General features: G+C 44.6%; 1 protein-coding gene and 1 long non-coding RNA gene across 5 annotated transcripts in view; one reads left to right on the top strand and one right to left on the bottom strand.

Moving 5' to 3' along the window:
• Positions 1 to 6,031: 6,031 nt before the first annotated feature.
• LOC128349298 (uncharacterized) lies at positions 6,032 to 9,979 on the bottom strand. Its single transcript, XR_008318717.1, has 3 exons — positions 9,817 to 9,979; positions 8,205 to 8,371; positions 6,032 to 7,741 (listed from the first exon to the last, which is right to left on the bottom strand). It is a non-coding gene; the product is annotated as an uncharacterized LOC128349298 (long non-coding RNA).
• SLC25A16 (solute carrier family 25 member 16) overlaps positions 8,826 to 27,348 on the top strand; it is a 42,338-nt gene continuing 23,815 nt past the window's right edge. The window contains exons 1-3 of one of the 4 annotated variants that reach the window (XR_008318715.1): positions 8,826 to 9,735; positions 12,681 to 12,773; positions 25,864 to 25,997. Coding sequence is in view for 2 of the 4 variants with exons in the window: in XM_053305341.1 (XP_053161316.1) it covers positions 9,636 to 9,735; positions 12,681 to 12,773; positions 25,864 to 25,997 (327 nt within the window). In the remaining 2 variants the exon portion in view is untranslated. Of the gene's footprint in view, positions 9,736 to 12,374; positions 12,576 to 12,680; positions 12,774 to 25,863; positions 25,998 to 27,348 lie in introns of those variants that run through there. The other 3 variants (XR_008318716.1, XM_053305341.1, XM_053305342.1) reach the window with 3 other exon arrangements.

The raw sequence follows: 27,348 nt of genomic DNA, 5'->3' as shown, positions 1-27,348 counted from the left end.
GCAGGGAACGTGTCTTTACCCCCCACTGCGTTCCCTCCACTGGCACTGGTGCCAAAACCACTGGCACGGAGCTGCTGCATACCTCCAAACCAGAAATGCCCAATGCGTATGCGTGCACATCTGACCAGAGTGATACCATCTGCCTAGAGTGGCTATCTCTGGGCCTATAAAGGGTTGCTGCTTCTGCCTCAGCCTGCCAGAAGCCCTGCAGCAGAGGGAGAGACCACCTGCTTACCAGACAGCCCCCAGCAGAAACTGGGGTGGCAATTCTGGAGGTGGTGGGGAATAGAAGAAGTAGCATTGGGCTATTACAGGGGAAGGGGAATCAGAAATCTAATAGCTGTTTCCCCTTCCAGCTGTACTTCCAGCATTTTGATCTTGGAGTAGTGCCAACCACCCATAGAACCTCACCTTGCTTCTCTGTAATGCCAGGTCGGTCCAAAACAAATCGGAAACCATCCATGATTTGATTCTGGATGAAGGTATTTATTACAGAAACGTGGTTGCGGAAGGCTGGTGGCCCGGTCTGGTCCCAGTTTCTCCCTCCAGGGTACTCTGTTGAGGAGTGGGTGAGGGACCGTGGGTGGGGATGTGGAGTGGCTGTGGTCACTCTAAGGGAGAATAACATCTCCCTTACCAGGATCCCTGTTGAAGTGTCAGAAAATATTGAATATGTGTACTTAAGTTTGGGGACCAGGGATAGATTGGGACTTCTATTGGTGTACCAATTGCCCCGCTATTCAACAGAGTCCCTAACTGAGCTGACGGATTTAGTCTTGGACTTGGTGTTGGAGTCCCCCAGGCTTGTGGTAGTGGGGGACTTCAATGTTCACTTTGGGACCAATTTGTCCGGGGCGGCTCAGGAGTTCATAGCGGTCATGACAACCATGGGCCTATCCCAAGTGGTCTCAGGACTGACACACATTGCTGGTCACATGCTTGATTTGGTCTTTAACTCTGATCAAGGTGGTGTTCCATGAGTGGGGACTCCTGTGATTTCCCCATTGTCATGGACGGACCACCATCTGGTTAAGGTTGGACTCATGACCACGTCCCAAATGTTGTTGTAGAAGACCTGGTAGATATTATAAATGTGTCTCTGAGAGAAGGCAGGATGCTTCCTTGTCTTAAGGAGGCAATTATTAGACCACTTCTGAAGAATCCTGCATTGGATTCCTCAGGATTGAACAACTACAGGCCTGTTTCCAACCTTCTGTGGCTGGGCAGGGTAATTGAGAGGGTGGTGGCCTCTCAGTTCCACACAATCTTGGAGGAATCTGATTATCTTGACCCATTTCAAACTGGCTTTCAGGCAGGCTATGGGGTGGAGACTGCCTTGGTTGGCCTGATGGATGATCTCCAATTGGGAATTGACAGAGGAAGTGTGACTCTGTTGGTCCTTTTGGCGGCTTTCAATACTATCAACCACAGTATCCTTCTGGAGCGTCTGAGGGGGTTGGGAGTGGGGTTGGGAGGTACTGCTTTGCAGTGGTTCCACACCTACCTCTCAGATAGGTTCCAGATGGTGTCCCTTGGAGACTGTTGTTCTTCAAAATTTGATCTTTTGTATGATGTGCCTCATGGCTCCATATTGTCTCCCATGTTGTTTAACATCTACATTAAATTGCTGGGAGAGATCATCAGGGGATTTGGTGAAGGGTGCTATCAGTATGCTGATGGCACCCAAATCTATTCCTCCATGTTAACATTATTAGGAGAAGGCATAACCTCCTTAAATGCCTGCTTGGAAGTGGTGATGGGCTGAATGAGGGATAACAAACTGAAACTGAATCCCGATAAGACGGAGGTACTCATTGTGCAGGGTCTAAACTCGGGAGATGAGTTTGATCTGCCTGTTCTGAATGGGGCCACACTTCCCCAAAATGAATAGATATGCAGACTGGGGGTTCTTCTAGATCCAAGCCTCTCCCTAGTGTCCCAGGTTGAGGCAGTGGCCAGAAGTGCCTTCGATCAGCTTTGGCTGATACACCAGTTGTGTCCTTTTCTTGAGCTAAACTACCTCAGAACAGTGGTACATATGCTGGTAACCTCCTGACTAGATTACTGCAATGTGCTCTATGTGGGGTTGCTTCTGTATGTAGTCCAGAATGCCGCAGCCAGGTTGGTCTCTGGGTCATTTTGGAGAGACCATATTACACCCGTATTAAAAGAGCTACACTGGCTGCCAAGTTTCTGGGCAAAATACAAGGTGCTGGTTATAACCTATAAAACCCTAAACAGCTTGGGCCCGGGGTTTTTAAGAGAACATCTTTTCATCATGAACCCCACCGCGCATTGAGATCATCAGGAGAGGCCCGTCTGCAGTTGCTATCTACTCGGGGACGGGCCCTCTCTGCTGCTGCCCTGAATCTTTGGAATGCGCTCCCTGATGAAATAAGAGCCTCCCCATCTCTGACAACTTTTAAAAAGTTTTTAAAGACTCATCTGTTCACCCATACTTTTAATTCAATGCTGCTTTAATAGTTTTACATTTTAAAATTGCTATAATGTTTTAACTTTTTCTGTTGTCATTTATTTTGTTTTATTGTAAACCACCCAGAGATGTAAGTTTTGGGCAGTATAAAAATATGTTAAAACCAAAACAAAACAACTTGAATGTAACTTCTACGTTTTCCCCAGGGTGAATTTTCTGGGCAGAGCACTGTCTCAAATCAAGCCCAGCTTAGCTATCCTCCCCTATTGCTTTGCACAAACCCTCCCTCTGTCCCTTTTCTAGCAACCCTATTTCTCTCCATGCCACCCTTTCTACTCCCACTTTTTGTCCTCTTCAGTCTGCATGTTTCTCCCCACCCTATTAATCTCTATCCTTTCCCACCTCAATTAACTCCATCTCCATCTCCATTCCTTCAGAATCTCACAGTTCTTCCCTACCCCACATTGCCTTAGCTGCATCCTCACATTCTCTCTCTCTCTCTCTCTCTCACACACACACACACACACACACACACACACACACACACACACACACACCATGTTCTTTATCCTTTTCTTTACATCCTCAACATGTACTTACCTACTTCAACAGATACAGTGAGGGAAATAAGTATTTGATCCCCTGCTGATTTTGTCCGTTTGCCCTCTGACACAGAAATGACCAGGCTATAATTGGAATGGTAGGTTTATCGTAGCTGTGAGAGACAGAATAACAACAAACAAATCCTCAAAAGCCCAGTGCCCAAAAGTCAGCGATGGATTTGCATTGTAGTGAGGGAAATAAGTATTCAATCCCTTCACAAAAGATGTCTTAGTACTTGGTGGCAAAACCCTTGTTGGCAATCACAGAGGTCAGACGTTTCTTGTAGTTGGCCACCAGGTTTGCACACAACCCAGGAGGGATGTTGTCCCACTCCTCTTTGCAGATCCTCTCCAAGTCAGAAACGTTTCGAGGCTGATGTTTGGCAACCCGAACCTTCAGCTCCCTCCACAGATTTTCTATGGGATTAAGGTCTGGAGACTGGCTGGGCCACTCCAGGACCTTCATGTGCTTCTTCTTGAGCCACTCCTTTGTTGCCTTGGCTGTGTGTTTTGGGTCATTGTCATGCTGGAATACCCATCCACGACCCATTCTCAATGCCCTGGCTGAGGGAAGGAGGTGCTCACCCAAGAGCTGATGGTACATGGTCCCGTCCATCGTCCCTTCGATGCGGTGAAGGTGTCCTGTCCCCTTAGCAGAAAAACACCCCCAAAGCATAATGTGTCCACCTCCATGTTTGACGGTGGGGATGGTGTTCTTCGGCTCATAGGCAGCATTCCTTCTCCTCCACACACGGCGAGTTGAGTTGATGCCAAAGAGCTCGATTTTGGTCTCATCTGACCACAACACTTTCGCCCAGTTCTCGTCTGGATCATTCAGATGTGCACTGGCAAACTGCAGACGGGCTTGTACATGTGCTGCCTTGAGCAGGGGGACCTTGCGGGCACTGCAAGATTTCAGTCCTTCACGGCGTAGTGTGTTACCAATTGTTTTCTTGGTGACTATGGTTCCAGCTGCCCCGAGATCATTGACAAGTTCCCCCCGTGTAGTTCTGGGCTGCTTTGTCACCGTTCTCATGATCATTGCAACTCCACGAGGTGAGATCTTGCATGGAGCCCCAGACCGAGGGAGATTGACAGTTATTTTGTGTTTCTTCCATTTGCGAGTTATCGTGCCAACTGTAGTCACCTTCTCACCAAGCTGCTTGGCGATAGTCTTGTAGCCCAGTCCAGCCTTGTGCAGGTCTACAACCTTGTCCCTGACATCCTTCGACAGCTCTTTGGTCTTGGGCATGGTGGTGAGTTTGGAAGCTGAGTGATTGCTTGCTTCTATGGACAGGTGTCTTTTATACAGGTACTGTAACAAGCTGGGATTAGGAGCACTCCCTTACAGAGGGTGTTCCTCATCTCAGCTCGTTACCTGCATATAGTGAAAAGACACCTGGCCTGAAATCTTGCTGGTTGATAGGGGATCAAATACTTTTTCCCCTCACTACAATGCAAATCCATCGCTGACTTTTGGGCACTGGGCTTTTGAGGGTTTGTTTGTTGTTATTCTGTCTCTCACAGCTACAATAAACCTACCATTCCAATTATAGCCTGGTCATTTCTGTGTCAGAGGGCAAACGGACAAAATCAGCAGGGGATCAAATACTTATTTCCCTCACTGTACATACCTATTTCTAAAACCATTAGAAGTGGTTTTGGCTCTGATGGGTCAAGCCAAATGTCTATCTGGTCGACCACCCTGTTCCCCACAGTAGTCCCATCAGTCTCTTGCAATCAGTACTTCACACAGTTGAGTGTTTGTGTATTTATTTATTTAAAATATCTGTGTCCTGTCCCTCCACTACACTACTGCTTGGGGCGGCTATATAAATGTATAATGTATTGTTATAATATATAAATTTATTGTTGATTAAAAATTCTTTTTGATTAATCCTTCTGGGATCCAGAAAATACGTATTTGGAGTTCTATATGAAGCTTTAAAAACCCTTTCTCACCACATGCATTCCTAAGCATGTAAACTGAGAAGCAAGTTCCACTGAACTAAAATGGATTTAATGTGTGTAGAGGTTCATTGGCACAAGGGGATGAATGGTATTGCTATATATATGGACTAGTTTTTAACTATATCATCCAACCAAGTTGCTTCATAAATACACAGCTCTAAAGAATATCTACCTTTTAAAATCCACTGACCTCACATAATAATGTTAATGTGGTGATAGAAGTAGGATCTGATTCAAATGATAATATGCTCATATCTCCTCATGCCGCCATGCGTGAGAGCACTGCAGGATGCTTTGTTTGAGTCTGCACACTGGCAAGCTGGCACTGACCATATGGGGACTCTTCATGTATAGGGAGGCAGGCTGCTGCTGCTCCCCCCACACCTGATGATCAGCTGTTCAGTGTGTGGGTGGGGCTTGTGGAGGTCTCTGTCTGCCTCCTGGAACAAGCTCACCAGTGCAGGCCTAAAGCAGAGAGTGGCCTAAAGGAGACAGAGCAACCTGCTCTTGTGCATTTCTTCTGCTCTGCTGCCACTGCCTCCTTGGTATGCTGTGCCTGCCTGTCCTCAGAGCCATCCTCCATGAAGCCCCAATGGTGTTTGGATGGGACTATGGGTCTTCTGTGGGTTATCCCCTCATTTGTATAATTCCTGAATGGCTTGGCCTAGGGCTTTGATATTGGGCACAGATGTAGGGCAGAGTGAAAGGGCTCTTTATGTATAATTTGAAGCAGATTGGTCAATCTCTTGATTTTTAATCATTCTGGGAGGGGAGGAATAAACTTCAAAAAAGTCTCATGAGTGGCTTGTTTCAAGGCAGAAAATTACAAAAACCTCTGGAACTGAACCCATCCACCCAGACCATCATTCCACCCCAATGAGTTGGAATCTGTCCTTTGCCTTCATAAAAAAGGTTAAAGCAATCCACTCTTCTGCCCAGCCTTTAGATCTCCTGGACTGGCTTGGCATAGATGTAGGGCAGGGTGGGAGGACTCTGTTTATTGACTTTGAAGCAGATTGGTCAATTTTTTAGTTTTTAATATTAATATTTAATATACACTTTGAAAAATTCCTATAAGTGGCTTGTTTCATGAGAGAAAACTACAAAACCTCTGGATCTGATGCCCTCCTTAGATTATCATCCCCATCTTTAATGAATTCTCCCCTACTGCAGTAAAGCTGTTAGAAAATGTTATCTCTATCCATAGAGTACATCACACTTAGTGAAAGTGGAAATTTTAACATCTGAATAAACAGTTTTCAAAAATATAAATGCACTATGCTCAAGTTCGTTTGTGATCCAGAAGGTCTGTTGTGATAACTATGAAGGAAAGGGCATTTGTTGTGGTTTTAATCCCTACCCCCAACAAATGCACTATTTGTCCAAGCTGGTTTGTGATTTAGGTCTGTGTTTGAACTGTAGAGCAAGGGACACATGTTGTGTCCCAGTTGGTTTGTGAATAATCAAGAATCTGTGTGAATCCATTGGGTTATTTTGTTTGTTTGTTTTGCAAATACACCCTGTCCCAGACCTGTGGGTTTGTGGTGAATGATAATCAAGTTGTATGGATTCTTTGGGGGTTGTGTGGTCTCCCTCCACTCCCCCAATTCATTCTGGCCCAGACTTGTGGGTCTGTGGTCTGCCTATCAAGAAGGTGTGTGGATCTATCCCTGCCTGCCCTAGCCAATGGGAAGCTCTCTCCCATGTGCATAGATGGACTAATATATTGCAGTGGGTTTTGTGTGCTCAAGAATGCTTAATGAAACCGTGTGTGTATGTGGGGAGAGGATACTTATTTTGCAAGGGGGGGCCCATAGGCCCAGGTTCCACTGTTAGCACATGTGAAGATGCACTGGCAACACACGTGAAGATCCTCTAGGATCTCAATCCCCTCCTGGCACATTCCTTGATTATATGTAGGGGTTATTCATCCAAATGGCCCCTAAACTTATGCTCCAAATACTTGTCTAAACTGATATTTGTTTAAGTCTGAGGTGCCCAGCCTTCCAATAAAGGAAATAAGCTCCATCATGCTTCTGGCGTTTGCCTCTTCAAACACTGTAAACATGGACAATGTGATGGCATGAGGCCGCTCTGCCAGTCCATGTTGGGGCAGGGCTTATTGGTATGCTATTGAGAAGCTGCATGCAGGTATATAGCTATTCATATTTTAGGCTGAACACAGCAGTGGGTTATACTATGCATTTGATGGGCATGGACCCGGACCCAGGTGCACGTTTAAAATGAAGGTAGGTAAAATCATTCACACAAACATAAATGTGTACAGATGACTGGATGCAGATACGAAATAAAAACATGAACAGGGCTAATTTTTTTTTAGTCAAAGCAGCCCAAGGATATAACAGCCTCAAAGCCAAACCCCAACATCCCTGTTCGTCCCTTCCCAAATGCAATTTGCCAACACGAGCCTTTTTGTGGCAAAGGAAAAAAGTGCCTAAAGAGAAATGACAGAGCCCTCTTCTCAGCTATAAACTCCTCTGCTCAACTGCAGATTCTGTCCTCCAACTGAAAAGCCTCTCAACTGCAATTCTTTTGCTGTCCTGAGCCTCAACACATACATGCCCCTTACCCTCAACACACCACACACACAGAGTCTAGAAAAGTCTTGTTGTGAAACAACCGAACTCTGTATGGCTGGGCAGCTGGTTATTTTCCTTCCCTCTCTAGTCTTGTCACAGCAGTGCGTGGAGGAGATACCGGAATGGTGCCACTACTGGGTGAAAGAAAGAGAAGAACCAGAATCAGAGCAATAGTTGGTTGGCTTGAGCAGCAACATTAAAAGACATTGACACCGAGTCCAATCTGATCCCCTTTTTAGCATTATATCTGGTGATAGGCAGTGGGTTTCGCAGCTTGCCCCTTCCCATCTCAGCACGGTAACTGAGACCATAAGAACCTCTTGTACTGTGCCTTACGACTGTTACAAATTGCAGACTTGGGGCATTTCCATCATATATGGAAATGTATTTTTGTTTTGCTTAGCATCTAGCCTGAAGGAGATTTCTGGAGTGGAGAGCATGAAAGCTTGCTTGGTAGTTTATTACTCTATTTTGGTATTTGGAGTTTTGTTAATAGATGACCACGGCTACTTGTGACTTTGTGTACCTACCTATAGTGCATCATGTATAAAATCAGAGATCACAGTGAGGACTTAAAACTGACTGCAAATTACAAACCTTGGATCTGAAAGCTGACCTCCATAATTCCACATTTGTGTTGGAACAAGCTGTTACTCAATGGCAGGGTAAAGATGTTATTGTTTACTGATTTGTATATGCTCTTCTCCCCTCATATTACATGTTCTGCATAGGGAAAACCAGTACTGCATACATGCTGCAAACACCTATATGGGTGTAAAGTGTTACTTGACATTATATTTTAATAGATAATATGTTCCAGGGCTGGCTGTAGCCCTACAAACCTTTTCACTTAAAACCAAACTCAGATGTATTAATTTACCCACCTATTATTTTTAGCTATCTAACCTTTACCTCTACGTGCCACAGAGGGATCTTTCAATGAGGCATGGCCAAGTGCCTTCATAGGAACATAGGAAGCTGCCATATACTGAGTCAGACCATTGGTCTAATTAGCTCAGTATTGTCTTCACAGACTGGCAGTGGCTTCTCCAAGGCTGCAGGCAGGAATCTCTCTCAGCCCTCTCCTGGAGAAGCCAGGGAGGGAACTTGAAACCTTCTGCTCTTCCCAGAGCAGTTCCATCCCCTGAGGGGAATATCTTGCAGTGCTCACACATCAAGTCTCCCATTCAGATGCAACCAGGACAGACCCTGCTCAGCTATGGGGACAAGTCATGCTTGCTACCACAAGACCAGCTCTCCTCTCCAAAATGATGACCTATAATCCCTCACACTAAAAAAATCTGGGAAAACAAAATGTTAACAAGACAATAGGGAGGGACACGAAGAAGGGGGAGGATGGTGACTGAGGGGTAATTTGCTGCTTTCCATTCCCTCCCCCGCTATGAGAAGAATGGTTTCGTGTCGCTTTCCGCCACGAAACGCCCTTCACACGGCCATGCAGCTTTTAAAAGGTCATGCCGCCCAAGAAACAAAAAGGAGGCGAGACAAAAAGGGAAGTGGAGAGACACAAGACTCTTCAGCAGCAGCAAGACCACACAGGGCCTCCTCGCAATGGGTTGGCCTGGTGGTGCGCTCCAGCGAAGCGGCGGTGGGAGGAGACATGCAGCCGCCCCCGGCGGCAGAGCAAGCCTCCCCGCTAGTTTCTGACGCTATCAGCGAGCTCGGCGGGCCTGCCCGCAGTGTCTGGGCGGCGGTGGCGGCTCAGCAGGGCCAGACACAGCGATGGCCCAGAGCGGGGAGACTCACTCTCCCCTCCGCCTGGAAGCAGTTTCCTCCCAGGGAGGCCTGAGGCAGCGGCGGCCCCGGGCCAAGTAAGGGAGGGCCTCCCCTTTTCTCCTCCGCGTTTCCGCGCTGAGCTCCGCCTCTCAACCTTGCGGGGCGGAGGCGCGGCCTGCCCAGCCAGCCGGGCACCATGTGCTGGAGGAGGCATTGGGCACGACGGGCTGGCTAAAGCCGCGTCTTCCTCTTCCTCCTGCGCTTCCGAGAAATCCTGCTGCTCTCGGCCCTATGGCCAGCGAGGCGACGGCGGCGGCGGGCCCCAGCGCCCGGCTACCCTCCTCCCCAGCGCGAAGGGACTTCTACTGGCTTCGCTCTTTCGTAGCGGGAGGTACCTAAAGAACATTCTTTCCTCTGTAGCTGAAAAGGCGGCAATTGGGTTGGCCAGAGAGAAAGAGAGAGAGTCACTCACTCACTCAGGGGGGAAGCCTGCCTGCCTCTTTCTCTCTGCCCACTGGAGCTGCTGCTGGGCTGTGTGTGTTGTTGTGATAGCCGCCCGCCCCCGCCCCCCGACTGGCAGTGCTTTTTCGGCTCTGCCTTTGAGATGGATTCAAAACCGGGGAGTTCTTCGTACTGCGTTGGCTTGGCACTTGCCCGCGCCCCCTTGCGCTGTAAGACACCCCCCACACCTGGAAACGAGCTGCGGCGTTACGCCCTCGCTTGTCAGAGGGCCTCCTTGTGCCCTTTCTGTTTTGTCCGACTTTTTGCTAAAAGCGGACCCAAACTGCTCGAGTCATTGACGGATTTGGGAAACTTCTCTATCCCCATCGTGGAACAGATTCTTAGAGAGTAGTCAAGCCTTGAAGGCAGCACCTGTTTCTTAAGAACTCGACACACATTCCTTTATCCTCACCCTGTCGTAAGAAAGAATCCTATTTACATAGGAGGAACCCCTGAACTAAATGGTATTTGCCTCCTGCATTCTACCAAAGACAACCACAGGGCTCTGTGGGTGCCAGGAGTCGAAATTGACTTGAGGGCACACTTTACTTTACTTTCACTATCATGGAATGTTTGCACAAAGTGCTGGGAAGTGTAATCCTTCCCAGTGCTTTCCTTCTAGAGTGCTTAGGAGAGGCTCCACCTCTCCTAAAGGGCTTTCTCAGCTCTGAGAAAAGTGCAGTGCTGTGTGGAGGTCGGCACAGTGGGAAATGCCTCTCACCCTGAAGATGCTTTGTAAGAGTGGCCCCTGCTTGAAAAATAGTGAAGTTCCTTGAGCTAGGGTACAGCCAACTCCACCCCTCTGCCCCCAAATTTTGAATGATCTACCGTAAGAATATTAGCTGATGTGGAAAGGCAGTTCAAACTGTATTCAAATGACAGGTGTAAAATAATAGGGGAAGAATTAAGAGCCTAATATTGCATCATAATTTGCATGCTATTTGATAGTCCAATATATCCTCTTGTTGCAGTGTTGAGGGATATTGTACAAATCCGACATAAGGACCTGTGGCATGGTAGCAGTTTTGACTGAGTTACCTATTTGGTATGATTTCTTCCTGGAAACTGGACCTTGTTGTAGTGAAAGATGTACTTGACTCAGAGAAAATAACCTTTTAAGAGCTGACTGGTTGATAAATCACAGACCAAGATTCTGTTGTAACAAAAACAGTCCTTAAGGTCCCACAAAACTCTTTGCTGTCTTAAGCTGCCAAGAAGCTTTAAGCTTGCACATGAGGCAAAAACCCTTACAAAAATGGAGGCAATTGCTGGAAACTATAGAAGACATGCAAGTTCATCTACATTGTACAATACCCCTCAACGCAAAAGCAAGAGGATATATTGGATTATAAAAGAGCATTAAATTAAACTAGCCAACCCGCACAGAGCATATGTGCGCTATTTGGTGCCGGCTGTTCTCCCCTCCCTCCTGCCCCTCCCTCTCTTTTCCACTTGCCCCCTTTCCAGTCTCTCTGCTGTTTCCCTGGGCTTTTCCGCCGCCGCCACCTCCCTTACTTGGGACGGCCAGGCCTGCCATCTCGCCACCTCCGCCTCCCACACCCAGTGGACAGGCTGGGCTTTGCTGCCACCTCCTCCTCCCCCTTACCCAGGACGGCCTGGCCTGGCCAGGCCAGGTTGTCCCGCCACCGCAGCCAGCCAAGACTGCCTCTTCAGGCCGTTTTGCGGCCCTCCGCCACCATCCCCCCCCCCGAATTCTTGCCCAATGTCAGGAATTCTCTTGAGAGTTCTGCCGCCAAATCCAGGACACGCATGCCGGCTAAGCATATTAAATATATAGATAGATGCTGCCTTTTCAGCTTAAATGCTGCCTGTTTAAATCCAACATTTATAGCTGATTACTCAAATAATTTTGTACACCGCGTAGAGACTTCTATACTTGGCAGTATATAAATTCAATTAATAATAATAAATGTATGTACAGTAGTAAAAAAAAAAAAGGTGAACAGGACATTGAACTTTGAGTCATTGATAGTGACTCAAAGTTCTCACAAAGTCTTTGGAACTGTAAGATTATGAGGTCTCCTATACAGGAGACCTCAGGTTTTGCCTGAAGCAAAAGTAGCAGTTGTTGGGCCTAGAGAGCATGTAATATTAAATGTTGTGATGTTAAATGTCATCTGATTTCTGTTTCTCTAGTCAAACTACCCACAACCATAACTTAAGAAAAGTTCCTATTTTACAATCTTTGTTAATTTAAACTTTGGCACACTTCTCTTAGTGATTTTAAGAGACTTCTGTCCCATTTAGTAATGAAATGTAGTCATAAATATGTATATGGTACCTCAGTTGAGTGTTCACATTCGTTATCACAATAATTTTTGCAACTGTTATGAAAGACAGGCAATGTTTTATCCTTGTGTTACAAATGGAGGCTGATGTACTGAGTCAGAGGGACTTGTGGCTTGCAGTAGGTTGGTTTGAAAAGTTGATAACCCTATTGAGGAGAGACTTGAACTAGGAACTTCTCAGCATATTATCTTAGTATTCTAGATCTTTTGTAGGGCCAGCATCTTAAAATTTTATTTTTAAAACTGTTGGAGATGGTTCCATAGCACCCTGCCCTGGCTGATGCTTTTAAAATACTTTTAAAAATTTCTGTGTGCTTAAGCCTTTCCAGATTGTATATTCTGCTTTATTGGAGATTCTGAGTACGGACTGCTTTATCAGCAAAGATCACAACCCCTGAGCATGGGGAGTCATGTTTACCAGGTGTGCTCTGAATTTTGAAAAGATAAGGTTTTTAAAAATAACTTCTGAATGTTTGACATGGCTGTGTTTGGCAGCTAGTAAACAGTATTTATGTCTGTTTGAAAGGTGTTGCAGGATGCTGTGCCAAAACAACCATTGCACCATTGGATCGAGTAAAGATTTTGCTGCAAGCTCATAATCGTCATTACAGACATCTAGGTAAGGCAATTCTTGGACTTGTGTTAATTTTAGTGCAATATGAGTTATTTGTAAGGGAAGAATACTTCATTTTCAACTAACCTGGAACTGTTGTTGGCAAATATAGCAGTTGGAGATACATGTTTAGGCCCTGTTCTCTGCAGTAAGAATTCAAAGCTAAATTCAGTTACAAGCCTTAAATAATGGCTTCATACTGTACTATGTTTTATTAGTTTTCTATAGGTTTAGATATGTGCAAGTAACTGGTTTTATTCAGAATGCCTGTTGTTGGAGGCTGTAGTGTAGGGCAGTGTTTCTCAACCTTTTTGGAGTCAAGGACCGCTAAATTCGTCATGCAGAGTTTCAAGGACCACTACATTTTTTGTGTGCAGTTTCTAGTCCCAGACCAGCAGTTAGCAAAGGGGTTTCAAGTTTATCTATTAGTACAGGCGTTCACCACTCAAATGTCCTGATGGGCCAAAACTGACCGTGACTTGGCTCATGGGGGCCGAGGTCAATTTTTAGGGTGCTGATTATTAAAATAACACTTAATCAATCAATTAAATCAAAGTGAAATTAATGAAAATGAATTTAATCAATATTTAACTTTTGAAGTTCTGGCTCAAAAGGGGGAGGGAGGAAAGGATGAGACATCATGGCTCCCTGGCACCTGAGATTTGTCCAGTCCAGATTTAACATTACCATATTTTAAAAATAGGTTGCAACCTTAAACTCCATTCTTCCAATTCTGTCTTTTCTTACTCCTCATCTATCTATTTTGAATATAAACATGCAGGCAGGAACTTGTGTCAAGTTCCTGTATACATAATATCTTGCTTCTTAAATGCATAAAAATAGTAATTTAATATTGCTTTAAAATAGTACTCTCTCTTACACACACAGTACTCCCCCTCCAGCTTTCCTCCTCTCTTCATTTGGTAATCACTGCCCTTGCTCTCCTTAGCAAATGGGACAATGTATGTTTGCTACCATAAAACCAGCTTATCAACTTAATTGATGGGAAGCTTAAAACATGACATCTCATATCATACTGGAAGTCTGTAACCAAACATCATCCAGAAAACCTCCAAGCAGTACACTCAGAACTAAAACACTCATTACCTTGAAAAGGTAATGTTATGGTAATGAACTTTACACATCAATATGGCATCCACATTAGGAAAGTAAACCACAGGGAATGGGGTGGGAGATTTAACCCTTCACACCACACATTCATATATATCCAGGTTTTTACAACTGTAATGATTTTTAGGCAGAGGTTTAAGGGAGGGGGGGAGTACTATGTACTCACACATGAGTGGGAAGACTTTTAGTGGGTCTCTTCGTCATCCTTCTTTCCCTCCTTCTCTCTCCTCTATTCACCATTTCATACCTTGCTACACCCAGCCCCCACTCCATCCCCTTTCTCGTGATCTCTTTTTTCCACTGGTTTTCTCAGTTCACACACATTGCACTAGTTCTCTCTCCTGCCTGCATGTTTGCTTTTAAAAATCCCAGTTTATGTTAGTTTCATCCCCTTTTTGGTAAGTCAGTAGCTCACCCTAGCCATCCCTTTCTTCATCTCCCTCATCCCCCCCCACATTTTATTTCTCAGTTCACACAGATTGTACTTGTTCTCTCCTGTATGCTTGCTTTTAAAAATCCCATTTTATTTGATCTTCATCCCCTTTTGTTGAGTCAGTACATGATCAGCCCGCCCCTCACCCCCACCCCTTTCATTCTTCTTATCTTTCCCTTCTTTTTTCATTTGATCAGCACTGTTGCTTACTTTTGTTTGTTTTCTTATCTTTTGCCTGCCTGCCTTCCTCTGTTCCTCCTCTGTAGTAGTTCAGAACAGAGTTTATGCATGCAGAAGTTCAGAACAGAGTTTATGCATGCAGCACTCCAGCCAAGCCAAGCACTCCCTCTCACTCGCCCTGCTACCTGCCTCGTGTGTTTCACCGGCTGCATACCGGTGACGTCACTCGCTCTCGCTATCTCCTCTCATCAAAGAGACTGGAGAGATTAGCTGGGAGTGAGAAAAGGCTGTCTGGGACTCTGGAGGAAGACAGAGCCCTGCAGCGAAGGCTGCCTGGTTAAAGATTAGCTCCAGGGAGCTAATCTCCAGGGTGTTAAAGGACTGGCATGCTTGAAAAGGAGGGGGTGTTAAAGGACTTGCATGGACTGGCACTCAACCCCCTGGGGATCGGCAGTGGTCCGGGGACCGGCGGTTGAGAAACTGTGGTGTAGGGTATGATTACTGGGAATTGCACACAATCTCCATAGGAATGAATTGGAGTTGAGGAAACACATGCATGATTTTTTCCCATGTAGTTTTGCATGGCTCCCTGCTAGGTGTAACACTCTCTCCCTAACTTCATTAAGAGATTGAGGAAGTGACACGCTTGTTCTCTGGAACAAGTTCTCCTTAGCCAGAGTTAAGCAGCATTTTCATATCATTGTTTACCACAGTTAAGCCTAACCAGGGTTTTAACCCAGGAGCTGAAATAGCAGGGCCCACTTTGGTGCCGGCTAGCTGCTGTTAAAATTATCCAATGTTAACTGTATTTGAGGAGGAAAACTCTTCAAGGGAGGAGAAGAGCTGCAAAGATCAAAAGCATGTTCCCAAGGCTGACTACTATTTAACTCTTACAATAGTAGTCTCTGCCCAGTGATGCAGAGTTGGCATCTCAGGGAAAAAATAATTTAGTAACTGTTTGAAGAAGCTGCATTTCTTAGAGTTTCTTATGAGCTACTATACTGGACAGAGTAATTACAAATGTGTAATTCATTTTGTATACATCTTATAAGGAGCCAAATCCTGCAAGCCTTTATCATATTTTAGTGCAGTGCAATATGACACATTGTGTGGGAGCAAATTGTTCAGGATGGTATCTCTATTCTGACATTTCTCTCACCCCAGACTTACTTATTTTCTGTCTAAATTGCATGTAACAAAAAATTAAGGCTGCAAATTAATTGGTTAGATTAACAAATTAACAAAACTGCTCCTAATTAATTGGCTGCTAGATATAGAATTACAGTTATTTTTCAGTACAAAAACTTGTAAAAGTTATTCTGCTTTTATTGTTTTATCCTGTGATTTTATTTGTTTTGTCTTGCCTGCTGCTAACTGCACTGGGAGGACTTATCCTGAAGGTTACAATATACATGGTTTAAACTGCAGATAGCAAGTGCCATCCTAATAAGCATTCCTTCTTGAGAGAACAGAGAATGACAAAGAATCAGTGATACATGCTGCAGCAGAAGTGCATCTGCTAAAAATAAAACAAGTTTTTTTTAGAACTACATTTTTTCATATGAAAATATATGCAATTTAATGCATCCATCAACTAGAACATAAGGTTAATCTAATAAATCCAGAAGATTTATTAGAAAGTTGCAGTCCTACAAACGTACTTTTAAATCAACAAAAGTTACCAGATTCAAGAGTAACTTTGCAATATTCTTCAGCTATATGCACAGAAATTATTTTCCTGTCAAATGTATATTTGGGGGAGCTACAATTTGTGTTGACTAATGAAATTATGTCACTGTTCTCAATTTAAAAAAAAACTTAACATAAGAATACAATCAGGAGCCATTCTTTTAAAAAGATATACAAAAGGAAAAGGACCAGTAACATGCAGTATTATATTGACAGTTAATAGTTTTTAGTCAATGTAGATAAAAATAGACAAAGGACTCAAATGTTGCTAAGTTAATTTTTTAGATGTGTGTTTATAGGACAGATTAAAGCATCTCCTGTACTCTAGGATTATGGGAAATGTATATTCAACTCGGTAGTCTTTTTATTTGATTCTGGCATGCTGAGATTGTATTTGTCTTTGATTTGCAAACTTTCTAAAAATATACGTCCCTGAACATAACCAAGAGTTGTAGAAAGTAGGTGAGGCAGGGTAAATATCAGCATGGTTCTCTGAGCAAAGTCCCTTTTAGTTCTTCGTAGCTTGTCTCAATTTGCCAAGGACTCATTTCCTCTCTTGCTTGGTGCTATTTATGGTCTCCCTTACTTTTCTTTAATGACTTTAACACCTGGCTTTTTTCTTATTACTACCCTTTTCTCCCAGTTATTTTGGATGATTTTATTATTAATTTGATTTAGTTTCTGACCCTCAGTTCTCTTCTCTGCTTAGTTATTTCAGATTTTCTGTTTCTATCACTGCTCCTTTTCAAACATACTCTTGATCTATTTCTTTTACTCTGAACTGCTTTCTTCTCCATCTTCTCCTCCTGTTAGGACAACTTATTTTTGTGTTTATCACTCGGCACAGATCGCTTTTCTTTTCAGATTAGTCCTTTCTTGGATCTTATTAGGTCTTGTTCCCCCACCCAAGGACTACTGCTGTTGCTCTTCCATAGTGATCTTTTTCCTATTCTTGTCAGGATTTTCCTTCACAACTCAGCTCGTTTCCTTCATTGTCTTTAGTGCCTGTTCTCATGCTTCTGAATATGGATATTGTGTGCATTTTGATTGTATTCATTTCAGATTTATGCTTTATCTTCTGCTAAGCTGGCCTATTTTTCTAAGTGTACTCATTCTTGCTTTTTTACTTCTGGTGCCTTTTCTATCTTTTAGATGATTGGAAATTCAATTAATTTTCCAAGCATCTTCTCTGTCCTTCCTTTTGTTTCTCCTCAGACTCTTGGTCAGTTTTCTGTGGATAAAGTACAGTGAGGGAAATAAGTATTTGATCCCCTGCTGATTTTGTCCGTTTGCCCTCTGACACAGAAATGACCAGGCTATAATTGGAATGGTAGGTTTATCGTAGCTGTGAGAGACAGAATAACAACAAACAAACCCTCAAAAGCCCAGTGCCCAAAAGTCAGCGATGGATTTGTATTGTAGTGAGGGAAATAAGTATTCGATCCCTTCACAAAAGATGTCTTAGTACTTGGTGGCAAAACCCTTGTTGGCAATCACAGAGGTCAGACGTTTCTTGTAGTTGGCCACCAGGTTTGCACACAACCCAGGAGGGATGTTGTCCCATTCCTCTTTGCAGATCCTCTCCAAGTCAGAAACGTTTCGAGGCTGATGTTTGGCAACCCGAACCTTCAGCTCCCTCCACAGATTTTCTATGGGATTAAGGTCTGGAGACTGGCTGGGCCACTCCAGGACCTTCATGTGCTTCTTCTTGAGCCACTCCTTTGTTGCCTTGGCTGTGTGTTTTGGGTCATTGTCATGCTGGAATACCTATCCACGACCCATTCTCAAAGCCCTGGCTGAGGGAAGGAGGTGCTCACCCAAGATCTGACAGTACATGGTCCCGTCCATCATCCCTTCAATGCGGTGAAGGTGTCCTGTCCCCTTAGCAGAAAAACACCCCCAAAGCATAATGTGTCCACCTCCATGTTTGACGGTGGGGATGGTGTTCTTGGGCTCATAGGCAGCATTCCTCCTCCTCCACACATGGTGAGTTGAGTTGATGCCAAAATAGCTCGATTTTGTTCTCATCTGACCACAACACTTTCGCCCAGTTCTCCTCTGGATCATTCAGATGTGCATTGGCAAACTGCAGACAGGCCTGTACATGTGCTGCCTTGAGCAGGGGGACCTTGCGGGCACTGCAAGATTTCAGTCCTTCACGGCGTAGTGTGTTACCAATTGTTTTCTTGGTGACTATGGTTCCAGCTGCCCCGAGATCATTGACAAGTTCCCCCCGTGTAGTTCTGGGCTGCTTTGTCACCGTTCTCATGATCATTGCAACTCCACGAGGTGAGATCTTGCATGGAGCCCCAGACCGAGGGAGATTGACAGTTATTTTGTGTTTCTTCCATTTGCGAGTTATCGTGCCAACTGTAGTCACCTTCTCACCAAGCTGCTTGGCAATAGTCTTGTAGCCCAGTCCAGCCTTGTGCAGGTCTACAACCTTGTCCCTGACATCCTTCGACAGCTCTTTGGTCTTGGGCGTGGTGGTGAGTTTGGAAGCTGAGTGATTGCTTGCTTCTATGGACAGGTGTCTTTTATACAGGTACTGTAACAAGCTGGGATTAGGAGCACTCCCTTACAGAGGGTGTTCCTCATCTCAGCTCGTTACCTGCATATAGTGAAAAGACACCTGGGAGCCTGAAATCTTACTGGTTGATAGGGGATCAAATACTTTCCCCCCTCACTACAATGCAAATCCATCGCTGACTTTTGGGCACTGGGCTTTTGAGGGTTTGTTTGTTGTTATTCTGTCTCTCACAGCTACAATAAACCTACCATTCCAATTATAGCCTGGTCATTTCTGTGTCAGAGGGCAAACGGACAAAATCAGCAGGGGATCAAATACTTATTTCCCTCACTGTAACTGCTTCTTATACAAGTTTCTCTCTCTCTTGCTCTAACCAAACTCTCCCCCCGCCTCTTCATTTTTAAATTTATCGCTATCTCTTTTGATAATTTTTCTCTGTAATTCTCCTCTTAACCAACAATGCGGGAAAACCTTCTCCACTCAATGTCACCTACCAGAGACTAGTAATATGTTTAGTTCAGTGGACTTATAATAGCTCTTATTTCTGTGTAACATTATGTTGGTGTTGGGGCCAGGAATGTTATCTGAAGGAGTTTAGGTTTCAGACTAAGCACACTCCTTCTCCAACATGTCCTTGATATCCTCAGTTTTCGGCCCCTCCATTGGCAGTGGGGATGTGTCAGAATAATCATTGCATTAATATCCCTGAAGTATGCTGGCAAAACTCTGTCAGTGTAACATCACTGACACAGGAGGCTTACACCACTTCCTAAATGGGTCCAGCTGGTGTGAACTGAACATACAATTGCACTTTAAAGCACAGTTAAGATTTTAAAGTATGATTTGGTGTGATGACTGAAGTGACCTTTTTTGTATGCTGCTAAGCAAATTGCTTTTCTCTTGGGAGCACTTAATTGACTGTTGAAATGAGTAAATATGTCATGGATTGAGAGGTACGTACTACCTATAATAATGGTTTTAAAGTTTCTTTGGATGCTTATATATATTAATGGGAGTCTTGGCTTGTTTTTAAACCACGTCTGTTAATGTAGAGGATAGGGTATACTGATTTCTTAAGACTACTTCCTATTCCTCTTGTATAGTCTTCTATATGTTTCTAGCAGAACTAGTGAGAACATTACTACAAAATGACACATTGATAGAAGAACAGCAAAACACTGAACTTCTTTACATTAACCTACTTTAACAGTCTTTGTGGGACTAATTGAGTGACCATGTACTCTGCTAGAATCCCATTAGACCTGCTTTGTGATTACTGCATCAATTTTCTAAATATTTACTTAGTGTACTTGACTCTAAGCTACTATATGACTTACACATTTAAATGCTAAAACTATATTATTCAGTCAATTTGTGATCCTAAAATAACTGTCACCAGTAAATAAACATTTAAGATGATCTTCTTTTACATGATCCCCACCGCACATTAAGGTCATCTGAGGAGGTCCGTCTCCAGTTACCACTGGTTCGTTTGGTGGCGACTCAGAGTCGGGCCTTCTCTGTAGCTGCTCCCTGGCTGTGGAATGCACTACCAGCAGAAATTTGTAATCTTAATTCCTTACTGACCTTCAAGAGAGCCCTTAAAACCCATCTGTTTGGCCTGGCCTTTCAGGGTTTTTAATTAGTTTTAATTGTTTTAATGTTAACCTGGTTTTCAGGGTTTTAATTGTTCTGATAGTTTAATTGTTTTTAAAGATGTTTTAAAATTGGTGTTCATATTTGTATTTCTGTTTTAATTGTTTTTAATGATTTCTGTTTTTAATTGTAAACCGCCCTGAGCCATTTCGGAAGGGCGGTATAAAAATCGAATGAATGAATGAATAAATAAATAAGTACTGTGCCAGAATTCACAATCAGTACAATCTTTGGAAATGTATTTATAACATGGAATCAGTGTTTTCTCTAACAGGGATTCCCAGATGTTATTGACTACAACTCCCATAATCCCCAAGCAAAAGCCATTACAGTTAGGAATTCTGGGAGTTGTAGTCAACAACATCTGGGAATCCCTGTTAGAGGGTACACTGCATGGAATGCATTTTCTTCTTTTGGAGTCGTTTTCAAAGCTGTAGTGTTTACTAAGGATTTTGGTCTAATCAGAGAGGATGATGATAATGTTAAACTCAAACTGAGCAAAAAAGAGTTTTTAAATTTTGTTCTTTCATGTGTGAGCGAGTTGATAGCTATTTATGGGTTTAAGTGTCTCCAAGTTGAGGGTGCACACATTTCGGATAAACCAGAAGGGAACAGAGTAGAGCCAGGAGTTGAGCAGAAGGAAACACAGGTCAGCTGGCTAAAAAGGCCAAATGATGATAAGGGAGCTAGCACATGCCAACACCAGGTAAGGGTCTTGACAAATAGGTGTCTGTATGAGTATACCAATGCAAGAAGCCTCCGAGAGAAGATGGGTGAGCTGGAGTGCTTGGTTACTAATGAAAACATAGATATAGTGAGTTGAACAGAAACCTGGTGGAATGGTGAGAACCACTGTGACACTGTTATTCCTGGATATAAACTTTATAGAAGGGAGAGGAAGGGGAGGATTGGGGGAGGAGTGGCACTGTATATCAAAGAAGGGATCGATTCTAACAAGCTAGAAAACCTAGGTGGACCGGAGTCCTCCACATAATCATTATGGGTAATAGTACACGGACTGAAAGCAAATGTGTTGCTAGGGGTGTGCTATTGCCCTCCGGATCAAAATGCTGAGAGTGACTTGGAGTTGGAGAAGCAAATAAGAGAGGCATCAAAGAGAGACAGGGTGGTAATAATGGATGACTTCAACTACTCACACACAGACTGGGTAAATTCACATTCCGGTAATGAAAGAGAGGCCAAATTTCTAGACATGCTAAATGACTGTGCTTTAGAACAGTTAGTTGTGGATCCAACCAGGGAGATGGCGACCTTGGACTTAATTCTGAGTGCTGCCCAGGACCTGGTGCAATGTGTCAGAATTGTAGAACCACTGGGGAGCAGTGACCATAGTGTGATCCAGCTTGGCATGTATGTGAGTGGAGAATTGTCAAGGAAGTTCCACACAGATGTTGACTTCAGAAGAGGAAACTCCTCAAAAATGAGGGGATTGGTAAAAAGGAAGTTGAAAGGGCAAGTCAGGAGGGTCAAATCACTCCAGAAAGCATGGAACATATTTTAAACCACAACATTAGGAGCTCAGTTGGAATGTATACCAAGAAGGAGGAGAGGTACCACCAAGCTCAGGAGGATGCCAGCATGGCTAACAAGTAGTCAGGGAAGTGATAAAAGGGAAGAAGACTTCTTCATAAAATGGAAGTGCTGCTCAAATGAAGAGAACAGGAAGGAACATAAACTCTGGCAAAAGGAATGCAAGGAGACAATAAGGTAAAGTGTGCTGTCAAGTCAATTTTGACTCCTAGCGCCCACAGAGCCCTGTGGTTTTCTTTGGTAGAATGCAGGAGGGGTTTACCATTGCCTCCTCCCATGCAGTATGAGATGATGCCTTTCAGCATCTTTCTATATCGCTGCTGCCCGATATAGTAGTAGTGGGGATTCAAACTGGCAACCTTCTGCTTGTTAGTCAAGCATTTCCTCGCTGTGCCACTTAAGGTGACAAGGAGACAATAAGGGATGCAAAAAGAGAGTTTGAGGAGCATATAGCTAGAAGTGTCAAGGGGAATAACAAAAACTTCTTTAAATATTTCAGAAATAGAAAACCTGCTAGGGAGGTGGTTGGTAGGGATGTGCACAAATCGGCATTCAGTGGGCTACCTTTACGCAACAGGTAGGGTGCTCATCCCCCGCCCCTGCTGCATTTCCCCCACCGGCGCTCTCTCTAAAACATAGGAAGCTGCCTTATACAGAGTCAAACGACTGGTCCATCGAGCTCTGTATTGTCTATACAGACTGGCAGCTGCTTCTGCAAGGTTGCAGGCAGGAGTCTCTCTCAGCCCTATCTTGGAGATTCCAGGAGGGAACTTGGAACCTTCTGCTCTTCTCAGAGCAGCCCCATCCCTTAAGGGCAAGATCTTACAGTGCTCATCTGTAGTCTCCCATTCAAATGCAAACCAGGGTGGACCCTGCTTAGCTAAGGGGGCCATTCATGCTTGCTACCCCAAGACCAGCTCTCCTCCCTGCTGGTGCATGGCAGCAGCATAACTCCTTACCTCCCCTTCCTGTCCGATGCTGACTGGGGAGGCAAGGAGGTATGCTGCTTCCCCACGCCAGTGGTTTTGAAAAAGGTGACAGCAGGGTGGGGAGCAGTGGCGTATTGGGGGGAAACGGCGCCCAGGGCAAGCTCTGGCCGGCCCTGAAATGGCGCCCCCCTGCGCGCCCCCCGGCCTCCACATACCTGTGAGGGCGCGGCGGCGCCCCCCAGGTGGCAGATCGCTTGCAGTGGCAGCGATTCGGCGGTGGCGTGTGGCGGCGGGTCGCCCGCCAAGTGCGGTGGCGGGTTGCCCGCCGAGTGCGGCGCCGATTTGGCAGTGGTGGGTGGCGGCGGGTTGCCCGCGGCCTGCCGAGTGCGGCGGTGGCTGGCTGGTGGCTGGCGTGGCGGCGATGGGCTGTAGCGCGGCCGAGGACGGAGTGCAGGCCGCAGAACGACGCCGAGCCTTCCTCCTGGCCCGGCGTCACTCGTCAGGCCGCGAGCGACCCGCCACCACCAAATCGCTGCCGCACGCCCGCCACCACACTCAGCAGGCGATCCGGGGGGAGGGGGGAGCCACTTTTTGGCGCCCCCCACGTGGCCCGCCGGGGTGGCGCCCGGGCACGTGCCCCCCTGCCCCCCTATCGTTACGCACCGGTGGGGAGGAATGAGCATCCTCCCTGTTCTTTAAAGGTAATCCCCCACCACTGTCAAACCGGCCCAACCTCTGGATTGGTTTGTGCACATCCCTAGTGACTGGAGCCTTAGATGATGAGGGCGTGAAAGGTATTATTAAGGAGCATAAGGGGAATGTAGACAAGCTGGATGAGTTATTTGCATCTGTCTTCATGGTGGAGGATACTGAGCTTATACCCTCTCCCGAATTGAGCTTCTTAGGTTTAGAGGTTGAAGAACTGGGCCAGTTTGAGGTGGTGAGAGAAGATGATCTAAACCATTGTTTCTCAACCACCGGTCCGTGGACTGGTGCCGGTCAATGAGGCATCACTAATAAAAAATGACACATCCCCCCCCCCCCCAAAAAAAAAAATTGGAGGGCCAGCGGGAGATCTCTGGAGCTCATTTCCAGGCAGCCCTCGCTGCTGGATAATGTTAATTTCACTTCCTCAAAATGAACATTACCCAGCAGTGAGGGCTGCCTGGAAATGATCTCTGGACAGCTACCCAAAATTGTTTTTTGGGGGGTGTCTGGGGGTGGGGTTGGAGAGGAAGGGGGTGACCCCCTTACTAACTGCTGGTCCAGGAAACTGCACATGAATAATGTACTGGTCCATGACTCCAAAAACGTTGAGAAACACTGATTTAAACTGTCTTGAAAAACTAAAAATTAACATAATGCCAGGGCCAGATGGCATCTACCCAAGAGTTCTGAAGGAACTCAGATGTGAAATTGCTGATCTCCTAGCAAAAATATGTAACTTGTCCCTACAATCAGGCTCTGTACCAGAGGCCTGGAAAGTAGGCCATGTGACTCCAATTTTCAAGAAGGGATCCGGGGGGATCAGGGAAATTAAAGGTCGTTCAGCTTAACTTTGGTGCCTGGTAAATTGATAGAAAGCATATTTAAGGACAAAATTGTTAAACATAAAGAAGAAAAGGCCTTGCTGAAGGAGAGCCAGCATGGCTTCTGCAAGGGCAAGTCTTGCCTCACTAGCCTTTTGGAGTTTTTTGAGAGTATCAACAGGCATGTGTTCAAAGGTGATCTGCTTGACATAGTATACTTGCACTTCCAAAAAGCTTTTGACAAAGTTTCCCACCAAAGGCTCTTGTGTAAACTTAGCAGTCATGGGATAAGGGAACAGGTTCATGCGTGGATCGGTAACTGGTTGAAGGACAGGAATCAGAGGGTAGGAATAAATGGACAGTTTTCACAATGAAGTGAAGTAGGAGGTGGGGTCCCCCAGGGATCCGTACTGGGACCAATACTCTTTAACTTGTTCATAAATGAACTAGAAGTTGGAGTAAGCAGAGAAGTGACCAAATTCACAGATGATACTAAACTAGTTAGGGTAGTGAAATTCAAAACAAATTGTGAGGAGCTCCAAAAAGAATTCTCCAAACTGGAGGAGTGGGTGAAAAAATGACAAATGTGGTTCAATTTAAGCAAGTGTAAAGTGATGCATATTGAGGCAAAAAACCCCAACTTCACATATATGCTGATGGGATCTGAGCTGTTGGTGACTGACCAGGAGAGAGATATCTTGGGGTTGAGGTGGACAGCTTGTTGAAAGTGTCGACTCGGTGTGCGGCAGCTGTGAAGAAGGCAAATTCCACGCAATGGATCATTAGGAAGGGGATTGAAAATAAAAATGCTAATATTATAATGTCCTTATACAAATCTTTGTTGCGGCTACATCTGGAGTACTGCATACAGCTTTGGTCACTGTATCTTAAGAAGGATATTGTAGAACTGGAAAATGTGCAAAAGAGGGCAACCAAAATGATCAGGGGCCTGGAGCACCTTCCTTATGAGGCTAGGCTACAGCATCTGGGGCTCTTTGCTTTGGAAAAGAGGAAACTAAGGGGTGACATGATCGAGGTGTATAAAATTATGCATGGAGTAGAAAGAGTGGACAGAGATACAATTTTCTCCCTCTCTCACAACACCAAAACTGGAGGTCATCCCATGAAACTGAAGGTTGGGAAACTTAGCAATGACAAGAGGAAGTACTTTTTCACACAGCGCGTAATTAATCGATAGAATTCTTTGCCATGGGATGTAGTGAAGGCCACCAGCTTGGGCGGCTTTAAAAGGGGCTTAGATCAATTCATGGAGAACACGTCTACACATACCTCTTGCCTGTGGGCTCCCCAGAGGCATCTGGTGGGCCGCTGTGTGAAACAGGATGCTGGACCAGTTTGGCCTTGGGCCTGATCCAGCAGGGCTGTTCTTAAGTTCTTAGTATTACTTGAAGTGAGTACAGGTACTGTTTCACTGTAACTCTTAAATGTATTTTTGTTTTGCTGATAGGTGTGCTTTCTACACTGTGTGCTGTTCCGAAAAAGGAGGGTTACCTGGGCTTCTATAAAGGAAATGGAGCAATGATGATTAGAATCTTTCCGTATGGTGCAATTCAGTTTACAGCATTTGGCCAATATAAAAAGGTTATTTGATCTATCTCATTTACTTTTCAAGTTGCACTATTCATAGTTGTTTAAAACTTGTAAATTGCTAGACCATGCTGTGTAATTAAGCAATTGATTGAAACTTTTTCAAGAGAACTTTTTTGGATTATGTATTCACATTCCATTTTTATGTTTATGGAAAAGGGTAAATACTGTGGGCAGCATCCAGACTAGTCAGGCATGACTAAATGGACTGGGTGCTGCCCTATCAATTTTGCCGGGGAAAGCATAAACAGTTTTACAGTACTAAATAAGTATTTGTAAACTAAATATTTTGGAAGGTCTTTCACAGCCCACCTGGATGTGTAAGCCCAATTTTAAAAAAAAGTGGTGCAAAATGTGAGTTGGGTGAGGGCAAATGCATTGAAGTGGAATGTGAGCAAAACAGAATTGCTAACACTTGCTAGATACAACAAAAGGTGGACAGTGGAATTACCTGTTGTAGAAGGGATCCCACATTCTTGTTGAAGGTGCATTTTCACAATCTGGGTGTGCTTCTGGACCCCTCTTTACTTATTAGGCTCTCAGGTGACATTGGTAGCCACAATTGCCTTTTACTGGGCTGGTTCACACGTTGCGTGGAACGATGGTTAAATTTTGATTGCGTGCAATGTCTTTGAGCCTTGGGAGAGCATGCCCCCACTCCGCAAGCCTCATTTAAGTTGAAAGAACTCTGCTTGCGATTGTGGTTGGAAGCAAACCAAGATCAGTTGTGACATCTAAACTGACCAATCTTGGCTTAGTCTGACCAAAGTGCTTGAAATAAACTGAGATCTGAAACACCAGGCTTGTCCACAAGGTTTGAAGTGGGTCACTGTGGCAAGGAAGGAAAACTGTAACATGAAAAAAGAAAATTTGTGGTGATAATTCTGGAAAGTATTGGAGATGTCAGAAGATATGGTAAGGGTTTTTCCTGTATATGGTGATGCTGCAGCCATGTGTAGGGGGTGGAAACTGGCATAGTATTGCCCCCATCATAGAAATTTTCTCTGTTAATTCCACAAGGTTGGTTGGCTGGTTTTTTGTCAAGGGTACTATAAAGAGAGCGCATAGAGACCTTGCAGAGAATTTAATGTTGGCAATGGAATTAATAAAACGGTTACAAGACTGCAGAAAAAGGGTGTTATAATGAGTAAGCTCGTTTGTTTTAAACATTTATGGGAAAGAAACAAGTGTGCTACTAGCTCTCCTAGAGGAAAATGATAGTTATCCCTCCATCACTGAAATAAGACTAGACTGCAGGACTGTCTGGAACCAAATACTGGCATTGTTATAAACATTTTTTAATGTTGCCTTAAGGTGTTTAAATTTCATTTATAAAATAGGTGCA

The sequence above is a fragment of the Hemicordylus capensis genome, chromosome 3, assembly GCF_027244095.1.
Source record: "Hemicordylus capensis ecotype Gifberg chromosome 3, rHemCap1.1.pri, whole genome shotgun sequence".
Taxonomy (NCBI): domain Eukaryota; kingdom Metazoa; phylum Chordata; class Lepidosauria; order Squamata; family Cordylidae; genus Hemicordylus; species Hemicordylus capensis.
This window is presented reverse-complemented; position numbering and strand designations above follow the sequence as displayed.